General features: G+C 46.9%; 1 protein-coding gene across 50 annotated transcripts in view; it reads right to left on the bottom strand.

Moving 5' to 3' along the window:
• EPB41L1 (erythrocyte membrane protein band 4.1 like 1) overlaps nucleotides 1-12,689 on the bottom strand; it is a 139,694-nt gene continuing 127,005 nt past the window's right edge. For all 50 annotated transcript variants that reach the window (XM_054467198.2, XM_063659223.1, XM_063659193.1 and 47 more), the window contains 3 exons: nucleotides 11,070-11,150; nucleotides 10,620-10,736; nucleotides 1-3,471 (listed from right to left, as the gene is read on the bottom strand). In XM_054467198.2, the coding sequence (XP_054323173.1) occupies nucleotides 3,463-3,471; nucleotides 10,620-10,736; nucleotides 11,070-11,150 (207 nt within the window). In that variant the 3' untranslated portion in view covers nucleotides 1-3,462. The remainder of the gene's footprint in view (nucleotides 3,472-10,619; nucleotides 10,737-11,069; nucleotides 11,151-12,689) is intronic.

The following is a 12,689-nucleotide window of genomic DNA, read 5'->3' as shown; positions in this document are numbered from 1 at the left end:
TATGGTTCAGCATCAAACACATTTATTTCACTTTTATTGAGTATACAAGAACAGAGAGCACACGCATACAGCACGGAGCACTGAAGTGGGGGAGCATGGGGACGAGAAAGGAGAGAAGGGTGTGAGTAAAAAGGAACAGGACAGCATCGCAATTGGTTGTTAAGGTGCTTTTGAAAAAAAAATTATTTCGAGTGATGTTGCTCATGCAATTTCAGGCCAGTCTTGGAATGTGCTTGCAGGATTCAAAAACTGAAACAGGTCCTGGCACTTCCTGTACCCTCAGATGGAAAAGATCCAGAGAAAACAAAATAAGAGAAAATGAAGACCCATGAAATGGCAGAGTAGAAAAAGACCCTGGAGAGCATCTGGTTCTTTCTGCTTATTTTGCAAGTCGGGAAACTGAGGCCCAAGAGGGGGAACGGGGATAGCCTGATGTCACATGGTGAGTTAGGAGCTGAGCCAGGATGGTCACCCAGAACTCCTAACCGCCCTCAGGGACTTTTTCCACTATGCTACATGGCCTCCTGGGTGGAGAGGCGGCACAGAGAGGATGAGAAACGAAAAAGAGAAAAGGAAAAGTAGGTTGAAGACAGACAAGACAAACGTCTCTATTCTCTACAAAGAGGAGGATGGGGAGGAAACAGTGCCCTAGATTCTAGCTTTGCAGGTCCCCTCCTCCCTAGTGGCACTGCCTGCGTCTCCATAGAAGGGAGGTCACAGCATCCGCGGGATGGTGATTTCCCCAAACCCTGGTGGCCCACAAGCTCCACAAGCTAAGCCTGGTCACTTCACCCCTGCCCCGAAGCCAGGTACAAAATCCACAACAAGGATCCTCCCTCTGAGGTGTGTTCAGTGTGCTCAGGACTCCTGGTTCCTGCAAAGATGAGTTCCTAGACTGAAGTGGCCCAGATCTAGACTGAAGTGGCCCAGAAAGGATGGAGCCACCACTCCAGCTCTTGACCCAGAAAGAGTGGGAACTCTCAAGTTAAGAAGGGCAGGAAGAAGGTTCTGTGGCTTTTCCACCAGGATTGTAGAAAGAACCTGGTGTATGGAAAGTGTGCTGCTGCACTCAGGGGGAGTTGGAGTGGGCCCACCGGCCTGCACCGGGGGAATGCCGCTGATTCTCCTGCCCCGCTGAACTTCCCATTTGCCCAGAGAAGCAAATGCTATTCTGATTTCCTGCCCTGCCTCAGGCCAGCACCAGCTAAGCAGCTAAGGTGTACGTCATCACTGACAAGCCAAAGGGACGCATCTAACCTGGGCCGCCTGGGGGCATCCCTAGGCAATGCCCCAATAGGTTGGCGAGAGTGGGGAGATGCTCTCAGATGGGCCAGACATGGTTGAAATATAAAGCTGGCTCAGGTGGCTCCTCAGGCTCCGCCCTCCCCTCCCACCTTCTTCAGCCTGAGAATAGTCCCTGGCACAAGCAGGTAATCAGTAAATACTTGTGGAATGAATTTATTAACTGGTTTAGAAGGACTGGGAGGTAAAATGGAACTGAGAAATTAGCAGTGCAGTGGGACATTTTCCCTCATCAAGGGGCACTTTCTGAGCTCAGAGAAGTAGCTTGTGGCAGACAAGCCTGAGGAAGCCCACGTGTGGCAGAGAGCAATGCCAAGCTTGTGATGGGAGCTTCTTGAAGGGCTTCTGTGGTCTTGGGGCACAAGCTCAGAGTTCAGATGTTGACTGAGAGGGAGGTCTCCAAGCCAAGGTCTTATGCAGAGCTGGAGCCTATGAGCAACATCACCCGTCAGTCTCAGCTTTGTCCTGGGACAGGGGAGGCCTTTGCAAATGCAGTTTTGATCTCTCAGGGTCTGCCCCGTGAAGCCTCCTTACCATGGCTACTTTGGCCCGAGAAGAAGAAATGATTCAGAACAAGGAAGAGAGTAGAGGAAAAGGCTGAGCTGGGAATTTTTAGACAGTCAGGTTAAAGCCACCATCTTCTACAATGGCTGAGAGCATCACCTCCCTTTAGATATGGAGTTGGTTATTACAATGGGGTCAGGGAAGGGCAGGATGTGGCAAAAAAAAAAAAGAGAGAGAGAGAGAGAGAGAAGACTGAAAACCAAGGCAAGCCCCGTAGGAAGATGAGGACTAAGCCAGGGACCTCTACTGTGGCAACTTCAGCAGCAGAGTCCCAGACTGGGACCCAGTACCTGAGCACAGACCAGGCCCTGACTGTTACTACCAGGGGGGCAGGGAGAAGGTGTCTTGAACTGGCATTTTGGGGACGACATCTGTGTTGCTTCTTTCTTGCCAAACCCACACCTCTCCATTGGGGCCCCCACCCCTCCCCACCAATCAACCAATTACAAACACCACACACAGTATTACTACACTGAACCCGTCAGCCCCTACTGTGAGCCAACCCACACCCAGAGTCCAGGTCTCCTTAGCTGGGCCAGTTCAGTGAGATCTAGGAACCTCAGGATACATCAATCACAGTCAGATAATTATAATTTTAGAATGTCAGCTTCATACTTACCAGCACTGTTTATTTTAATATTTTTTCCTGTTATATGTAATATACATAACTTAAAAGCACATCCGTACAAACCTCCTACAAGCTGCACCTTCATAATGAGAAACCATAAACATACAATGTCTACTTCTCTTCCTGTAGCTTCGTTTTCTGTTCTTGCTTTCTTTTCTTTTTCTCATTTCAAAGGAGAGTCATCTGCAGTGGCCCTCAAAAGGACCAGGACACAGAGGGTGAGGGGTGTGGGGTGGGGGAAGGGGGAGGAGGGAGCCGAGACAGAAAATGACAGCAAGACATTGAGAGTTGAGGGTGAGGGGAGGCGGGAGAGAGGAAGGTGAATTTTGCAGCCCAGTGTCAAGATCCAGAAAGTAAGAATCCAGTGTTCCTCCTCTTTCTTTCCAAGTGGGGAATTTTCTTTTTTTCTCGGAAAATGTTTGACTGTGCGTGTCTTGCTGCTGCGACTTCTCTTGCTTTGCTGCGCAGTGTTTTCCTTTGCATTCAAGTGGGCCTCAGAGATGCTGGAGAAGAACAAATGGAATTGCTTGTCTGCTAACTGTAACGTGCAGAACCAGGGCGGGAGGGACTTCTACAATCATCGTGGTCTGGCTTGCGTATCTTATTTGGCAGGGGAAAGGGGTGAGCAAGGGATTATAGTTATTATATAATTTTTTTTCTTGAAAAAAATCCCACCAGTTCTTCAATTTGTCTGCAAAGGAAATGTAGGTGTTCAGATGTCGGTTGTTGCTGTCGGCCAACTGCTCTGCCAGCCCCAGCAGCAGTGCAAGGACGCGGTGTTTCCTGTATATATATCTATATCTCTATATATCTATATATATATGCTTTTCCCTTCCCAGTCTCTCATCAGTGACAGTACGTTGCAGCTGGGACGTCGGTGTTGCGTCGGAGAATCCAGAATGAAGGCCCCTTCTTAATGGTTCTCTGGCTTGGGTTGGACCAGAAATGCCAGGATCTCTTCACCGAGGTCAGGATTCCTGGAAGCCAGAGGCATGGGGTAAAATAGGGGGTGGGGAGTGGGGGGAAAGGAAGGAAGAGGACAAGAAAAATTAGTAACTTCTGTCACTTGTTTTAAAATACATGGCAAGAGGTTGTTTTTGCTACCCTTTACCATATGCCCTTTATTGTGACTCAGCAACGTAGAGTGACTTGCACCTGTAATCCCAGCTACTTGGGAGGCTGAGGTGGAAGGATCTCTTGAGGTGAGAAACTCAAGGCTGTAATGTGTAATCATCATGCCTGTGAGTAGCTATTGCACTCCAAGGCCACATAGCTTGTGTGTGGCGGCAGAGAACCAAACCCACATCTGTTGGATTCCAGAGCCCATGTGTGTTTGCTCGCTTGTTTCCAGGGAGGTGGTAATCTTTTACTTTGGCCTGAAAATGTGTTAAAATGTCCTTTAACACCGAGAAGCTAAGATCATCATCATTTCACTTTTTCTTCCTATCTTTTGTCAGCTCTAAGAAATGTTTAGTCACGATTGCAGATGTTCTTTTTTCATTTGTTTTTCCTTTCTGTTGTCCGTGGGCTTGCTGTGTCCTGGAGATTAAACCACAGACAGCAGTGTTTAAATAAAGAAATGGAGCCTGGATTCCAAGTTTGGCTCCAAAACTCAGTGTTTAAGGGAGCAGGCTGTGAAATCAGAATCCCTGAGTTCAAATCCCACTCTATGGGCCTGCTAGCTCTGTAATCTTGGGTGAGTTCCTTAACTTTCTTTACTTTAAACAATTTTTAACAGACGAGTCTTACTATGTTGCTCAGGCTGGAGTGCAATAGCTATTCACAGGCACAATCAATGCACATTACAGCCTTGAATTCCTGGCTTCAAGTGATCCTTCTGCCTCAGCCTCCCAAGTAGCTGGAATTACAGGTGCACACCACAGTGCCTGGCAAGTTTCTTAACTTCTTTAAGCCTCAATTGCTTCCTCTGTAAAATAGGTTCTGCCTCCCATTATAGGGAGGAATCGAAGCAAGGGCCCAGCATATAGTAAGTGCTGAATAAATACGGGCTGTTCTTATTATGATGATTGTTGCTGTTGTTAATTTAACCACACACTACTCTGATCTCCTTGAGGGTAAGGGCTGTCTTTTAACTCTTGTCTTTCCAGTGTCCAACACTGTGCCTGGCAGATAGCAACTACTCAAAACCATTTAATGGATGAAATGTCATTTCTGCTACTTGCATACAGTCAAGTGCTAACGGAATCACAGAAAATGGATCTTTCTTGGCTCATTTGACAGATAGGAAACTGAGGCCCAGAGGCTTCAGGCTTAGTAAGTTGGCAAAACTAAGACTAGAGCCCAAGTTTCCTGTTTTGGAACAGGTCAATTTTTTCCCATTAAATTTTGGAAGGTTAGGAAGCTGGGCAAGTGCTGCCCTCTTGCTGGTGGTGTTTGGGAGACAGGTCCTCTTTGAAGGAGGTGGGCCAGTGGGAGAAGATGGAGCAGAAACCAGATGTCTGACCTGCAAGGTTGCAGGGAGAGAAGGGAAAAGGTTCTGTGTGATATGGGTGACTTTCCACGCTCATAGCAAGAACTTCAAGAAGGAAGAACTTTAAGAAGGAAGACAGAGTTAACTGAAGCAGGGACAGATGTTTCTGGAGGATTTGGGGAAGGAACAGAAGATGAAGACCAGTAAGACGAACACCCTCATGGAGACAGGGCCTCAGGCACCAGGCTGGTGGTGGACAATTATGGTCTGACTTTCTCAGTGCTCTCATCAACCTCTAAACATGGAAAAACCTCAGAGGGACAAGGAAGCAGGTTCACCTTGCTGATCCCCTTCTGTAGGCAAGACACAGATCCAGTATATCACAGGTGGGTGTTGTTTAGTTATTACAGCAACTCCAATGTATACATTAATGACATTTTGCAGATGAGGAAACTGAGGTCAGAGAGGTTCCTCTGCGCACACAGCTACCAAGGTGTTTCTAGCTCCAAAACCTAGTTGTATCCATCTATTCCTTCCTTCCTTCGTTTTTTTTTTTTTTTCTTCTTTTTTTTTTTTTTTTTTTACAGGGTCTTGCTCTATTGCCAGGCTGGAGTGCAGTGGCGTGATCATAGCTCATTGCAGCCTGGACCTCCTGGATTCAAGCAATCCTCCTGCTTCAACTTCCCAAGTAGCTGGGACTACAGGTGCCAGCCACCACACCCAGTTAATCTTTTAAATTTTTTATAGAAACGAAGGTCTCATTATGATGGCCAGGCTGGTCTTGAACCCCTGGGCTCAAGTAATCCTCCTGCTTCAGCCTCCCAAACTGCTGGGATTACAAGTGTGAGCCACTGTGCCTGGCCCCTGGTCAAAATTGAGTAGAAAGAATACTACTCAAAGAATACTACTCATGTAGCAAAATTACTACATCCTAACTGGGCATTGGTTTTGGTTTTGTTTTGTTTTGTTTTTCCTTACAGTAACAGGCTGCACTTGAAGTTTGTGCATCAATTAATGAAGTGGCTGTCCTATAAGTCAGTGTAATCATTATTCTGGGTATGTGGGATGTCTTCATAAGCCCATAGACACTTCAGAAGTACCAAAGACATCTAAACAATACAGTGTTATGATTTATTCTTCTGGTTTATTACAGCACAGCACAGTCCCTGCGTGCAGCATTTTGTTAGCCTATTTCAAGTTAATAGTAATAGTAGTCATAATGAGCTTTTATTAAGCACTCACGATGTGCTAGGCAGTGTGCTAACTACCATGCTGCATGGATGATCTTGGTAGCCCTAGGAGACAGATGTTATGAAAAGTGGGTATGGTAAAAAGGTCAAGACCATTGGGTTTTGGAGTCTAACAAATTGGGTTTCACTCTCTAATCAATCCATCATGTTTACAGCTTCATGACTGTGAGCAAGCCACTTAACATCTCTGACCCTCAGTTTCCCCATTTGTAAAATGAATGAGCAGGTAACAGTACTTGTGTTGAGTGCATGGCCTGGTGCCTGGCACAGCGTAAGCTTTCCATAAACTATAGCAATTGTTATTACTATGATGATCATTGCCATTTGGCTGACAAGGAAACATAGGCTGAAAAGTTTAAATGATTTGCTAAAAGGTCACACAGCTAATAAAGGGCAGGGCTTGAGACTCTGCAGGAGTGCAGAGCTCTTCCTTGGGGTACCAAGAGGCATCCATCCATTAAGCCAATGTTTCCAAGCACTTTAAAAAGGAGTTTTCGAATTCAGAGGAGACCTCTTCTAGAATTAGTGAGTCTGACTGTATTAAGAGTCAGACGTGGGTTCTACTTGACCATAATTACTGGTAAAGCATGTGGGCCGAAAGGCAAGGGAGAGAAACTTCTGGCTTGCCAGGGCAACATAAACAAGGTGACCTTTACAGAACAACCCAGAAGAGAGAGAGATGGGGCATGGTGGTGCGTGGGGCAATGGCAGCGAAGAAAGAACTAAAGAGAGGCGAGGAGGGAATGAGACAGCAAAGGGAGCAGCGAGGTGGGCAGATGTGAAAGACTGCATCGCAGCGGGGTGGGCAGCATGTGGAGGCCAGGATGAGAGCTCTGAATGGCTAGGGAAATGGGAAGGCGGGAGCCTGGGGGCCTGGTTCTGAATGCCCTGAGAAAGATGAGGAGGCGTGAGAGAGGGAATGGAGAAGAGATGGGAAACACACAACAGATACCCCAGGAAAGCAAATAGCCAGAGGACTATAATTGGAAGGGGGCTCGCTCCACCTCTTCATTTTGCAAATGAGGAAACCGAGTCCTCACCTGGGAAGAAAGGGACCTACGGTCACACACCAGTCAGTGGAACAGCTTTAGAGCCAGGTCCCTGGATTCCCAGTACAGAGTTCTTTGCATCAATGCTCCTATACCTGGCTGCACGGGGACTCCCTAAAGACCAAGGTAAAAATGAAGATTCCCAGGCAGTACAGATCCCAGGTCCCAGTCCAGTCTTTCTAAATCAGACTTTATGGAGAGGGTTCTTTAGTGCCTGTATTTTAAAAAGGCTTCCCCAGGTGATACACCCAGGTCAGCAAGTGGCCTACACTCTACCACTCTGAGATTTGGGAGGAATAAAGGAAGAACGATTGAAAAACTGAGGGGATAGGAATGACAATCACTTGTATGAAGGTCTAAGGAAGGCTGGGAGGTAGGCTCCACCCATGGCCAACCTACACTTCTAGACCAGTGCTGTCCAATAGAAATAGAATGTGAACTACACATGGAATTTAAAATTTTCCTAGATAGGTCCGGGTGCAGTGGCTCACACCTGTAATCCTAGCACTTTGGGAGGCCGAGTTGGGCACATCACTTGAGATCAGGAGTTTGAGGCCAGCCTGGCAAACATGGTGAAACCCCGTCTCTACTAAAAATACAAAAATTAGTTGGGTGTGGTAGCACACGCCTGTAGTCTCAGCTACTTGGGAGGCTGAGGCACGAGAATCACTTGAATCCGGGAGGTGGAGGCTGGGGTGAGCCAAGATCGTGCCATTGCACTCCAGCCTGGGTGACAGAGTGAGACTCCATCTCAAAAAAAAAAAAAATTTTTTTCCGAGATAATAGATTTTCTAGATAACACTTCCTAAATTTTCTATATACTTCTATTTTTCTAAAAATTTCTAGATAAAGAGAAAATTTTAATTTCACAATTAAATTTCTCAATTTTGGTTTACATTAAAATGGTTTAAAAAGAAACAGGTGAAATTAATTTTATTTTATTTTACTTTTGAGATGGAGTCTCGCTCTGTTGCCCAGGCTGAAGTGCAATAGTGCCATCTCAGCTCACTGCAACCTCTGCCTCCCGGGTTCAGGCAAATCTCCTGCCTCAGCCTCCCTAGTAGCTGGGACTATAGGCACCCACCAACCCCCACTCCTAATTTTGTATTTTAGTAGAGACAGGGTTTCACCACGTTGGTCAGGCTGATCTCAAACTCCTGACCTCAGGTGATCCACTTGCTCTGGCCTCCTAAAGTGCTGAGATTACAGGCATGAGCCACTGTGCCTGGCCAGATGAAATTAATTTTAATAGTACATTTTACCTAACCTGATGTATCCCTTATCATTTAAATATGTAACCAATGTAAAAATTATTGAGATCATTTACATTCTTTTTTTCATATTAAATTTTCAAAATCCTGCACGTATTTCACCCTTAAAGCACATTTCTTTTTAGACTAGCCAATTTCAAGTCCTCAATAGCCACGTGTGGCTAGTGACTACCATCCCAGACAGCACAGCAAGAACACTTCCGTCACTGCAGAAAGTTCTGCTGAACAGCCCTAGTCTAGACCAGAGGTTAGCAGCCTTTCAGAGCAGCAGGAAAATGTTTCAGTGCTTTTTCTTCTGACATTAAGAGGTCTGGTAATCAAAGGAAGAGAAACATTCTTGTATCTTTCTGGAAAAGACTGGTTTCGTTCATTCAAGGAAAAGGGCAAAAAGGAGACCAGCAATTATATTTGTGGGGTCTTTGAGATGGATTTTTTTCATTGTGGTAGAACCCGTGAAATGTGTGAAGTGCACAACTCTAAGTGTGAGAAGAATTTTATAAATATACACCCTTGTAACCCACCCAGTTGAAAACAGTGACATTTCCAGCACCCTAGAAGGTTCCTTTGTGGCCCTTCCCTCTTCCTTGTGAATACTGCATCCCAGAAGTAACAGAAAAATCAGAAGAATTTTTTTCTCAGATAGAAAATCAGAAATATTCTGATTTTCAACATTGTCCATTAGTTTTGCTTGCTTTTGGACTCCCTACAAATGGAATCATACAGTTTATACTTTCTGTGCTTGGCTTATTTTATCCAACTCAATGTCTATGGGATTTTGTTTTAAGATCTGATAAGATCTGGTAAATTTCCAGAGGGCCCAGAAGAATCCCTCCCCTAATTTAGGTTGCTAAAAGCCCTATCTGCCCCAACATCATCTTATTTCTCTTATTCACCAAAGCATTGACGGCCCACAGTGAAACAGGAGAATATTAGAGTCCCTAAGATTCTGGCACCTGCAGGTCTCAGAAGTCAAGATGCAATCATGCCAGGCATGGTGGCTCACGCCTGTAATCCCAGCACTTCGGGAGGCTGAGGCAGGCGGATCACTTGAGGACAGGAGTTTGATACCAGCCTGGCCAACAAGGTGAAACCCCATCTCTACTAAAAATAGAAAAATTAGGCTGGGTGCGGTGGCTCATGCCTGTAATCCCAGCACTTTGGGAGGCCAAGGCGGGCAGATCACGAGGTCAGGAGATCGAGACCATCCTGGCTAACACAGTGAAGCCACGTCTCTACTAAAAATACAAAAAATTAGCCGGGCGCGGTGGCGGGTGCCTGTGGTCCCAGCTGCTCGGGAGGCTGAGTCAGGAGAATGGCGTGAACCCGGGAGGTGGAGCTTGCAGTGAGCCAAGATTGCACCACTGCACTCCAGCCTGGGCAACAGAGCAAGACTCCGTCTCAAAAAAATAATAATAATAATAAAATTAAATTAAAAAAAAATATATATATATATAAATTAGCCAGGTGAGGTGGTGCACCTGTAGGCCCAGCTGCTCAGGAGGCTGAGGCAGGAGAATCACTTAAACCCAGGAGCTGGAGGTTGCAGTGAGTCAAGATTGTACCACCGCACTCCAGCCCGGGCGACAGAGCAAGATTCCATCTCAAAAAAAAAAAAAAATTGCAATCAAGCAAGACAAAAGGGATCAAGGGCTCTGCTCATCATGTCCCCTTAACAACATTCGGTGACTTGTGATAGAGAGAGAGACTCAGGGCCAGGAATGTGGCACTGGGCCTAGTAGGACTTTTTCTGACTTCCGGTTTATAGGCAATGTCCAAGGAGATAATGAGGACCTCCATCTGTCCCACCTCAATATCCACTGTCAATCCTCTCTTCATTTCCCTCCCTTTAAAAAAATTTTTAACCACTTCTGCATTTATTTTTCTGGATCTGGAGCCTGAAACCCTAAAGAAACCAAGGAACCAGTCTTCCTTCCTCTCCCCATCAACTTGTATCTCAGGGAGGTGCCTCTCTCCTTTGAGCAGCAAATCAGGAAGACTGATGGGGGGAGGGTCAAAGCTGCACTAGGGGTCAAGTCACTGGGTTCTCAGATGGAAATGGCTCTCAGAGGACCTTGCTACTGCTCCCTCCTCTCTCTCATGGTTTCTGGGCCTCAAGAGCCTTACCTGTGGCTTCTTGTCCCTCTCCTCCGGGGATGGGTCTGTTTCTCTGTATACGACAGCTTTGGTTACCAGCATATCAGGATGCTGCAGTTTGGCCTCCTTGATGGCCAAAGCCAGGGCCTGGTGGTAAAGAACAGCAAAGGAAGAAACCATGAAATATCCAAGATGAGAGAGACTGTGAAGAACAGCAAGGCCTCTAGTGCACAGCTGGAGAAACTGAGGCCCAGGGAGGGGCAAAGTCAAACAACTAAAGGGAGAGACTAGAGCTCAGGTCTTCTGGATCCTTCTGGCTCCCATCTAATGCTCCTTCCTTGGGGGTTTCTCATCTGAACAGGGTCAGCAAGAAGTGGACACCTTCTCTGCCCATGAGGGTAGCCATCCATGGGTAACCCAACATAGGAGGGATTGAGGACAGGGCAGTGGCACTGGGAAGAACGGTCCCTACCCCCATACCTGGTCTTGATCGACATCTTCATCCCCAGTAATGATGATTCGCTTCTCGATCCTCGTCTCAGAAAACCCTCCTTTCACAGTCTGCAGAGGGAGAGGGAGGTGAGGTCACTCTTGGGTCCTGTTGGGGCAGCAGCCTCAAGAGGGGACCTACCCAAATCATCTCTCAAGGGCAGGACTGAGAACCAGCAGTTACCTTCTCTCCTGACTTCCTCAGATTTTTTTCTTTTCTGGTTTTGGACTTCGAACTGCAGATCTTGCCTGCTTGCCACCACTCCCCAAAACTACCAAACCACCCCATCTAGGACTTCCAAGCCCAGCTCCAATGCTGCCTCTCAGACCCTGGTTGGCAATGCTTCTGTCTTCCTGCCTTGGTATTCCCTGAGCACTGAGTCTGTCTCTCTCACAGTTCTGGACCTCTCTGCCTAGTGCCGACCATATGTGTGTCTGTGGCCTTGTTCACCTCACCAGGCTGCCAGCTCTTGAAGGCAGGGTCTGTATTTTGTTCATCTCTATATCCCCTCCTCCCCCACTCCCTCACCCAGTCTAACCAGGGCAGTGCTGAATGCAGATTTGTTGAATGAACACATGAATGAAATGTGAATGGTGACAAGGTTCTGCCTTAAGCGACTTCAAACAATACTACAAGAGAAAATTAGATTGATGATACTTATGACCTCTGCTATTTTCTGAAGGCAAGGGGTTTGGACAAGTTTAGAAGTAATAACTGAGGCAGGACCTAATTATTTGGCATGTTAAAGCAGGGTGGTGTCTGTGGGGAATCCCAGCTGGAGTCAGGAGTGGATAGAAAGAAGAAGGGGCTCCCAGTTGGCAGGGACTTTGGGAAGAAGAGTTTCCTGAGCTGTCTGCTGTGGGCATGGGATGTAAAACCTCCCATAAAGCTTTCAGAGAAGTCAACATTGCTCAGTAATGCTTTTGCTGAGAGTGGGTTCTTTGTGGGGTACGTGAGAAAGTGCTGAATCCTGTAGAGGCGCAGGCAGAGGCCAGGACAGGCTGTGCAGGAAGGCCCAGTACAACTGACCAGAGTTCTCCTCTGATGGCTCATCAACCTGGCTACTCCAGGCCTCCAGCCCTGGCTAGGTGCCCTCCTGCCTTCCTCCTGGCCACATAGGTGTGGATGCATCAGCCCACCTGCCTCCCAACTAGCCCTTGTCCTTATTGCTGGGTCACCCAGGAAGGCTTCCCTCCTTTCGCCCTACCTCTTCCTGCCTGAGCTCTGACTCACACCCTGGTCCAGGCCCTCCCCACCAGGCCTGAGTTATTTATTATCCATCTCTCTCCATACTTCTCCCTCTTCTTTCTCCCACCTATCTACACATCCTGGTGGACCTGATATTCTCTCCTCAAACCTATGTTCACTGGGTTACTCTCCAATCTAAAAGCCTTCATGGCTTTCCAATCTCCCTGAGGCCCAGATCCTCCAGAGTCAAATGTGTCCTGGTATTTGTTATTTGCTCTATATTCCACCTCCCTGCCCCCAGTGCAACCTAATTTCCTAGTTACACCCCCTACATGTGCTTCTCATGTCCCATAAACAGGCCTCACTTACTGCTACATCCAGCAGCCCCTGGCACAGAGGCCAACACAAAGTTGACACTAACT

Source organism: Pongo pygmaeus, chromosome 21 (genome assembly GCF_028885625.2).
Source record: "Pongo pygmaeus isolate AG05252 chromosome 21, NHGRI_mPonPyg2-v2.0_pri, whole genome shotgun sequence".
In the NCBI taxonomy this organism is placed as follows: domain Eukaryota; kingdom Metazoa; phylum Chordata; class Mammalia; order Primates; family Hominidae; genus Pongo; species Pongo pygmaeus.
Note: the sequence above shows the minus strand (reverse complement) of the source record. Positions and strands in the feature narration are given on the sequence as shown.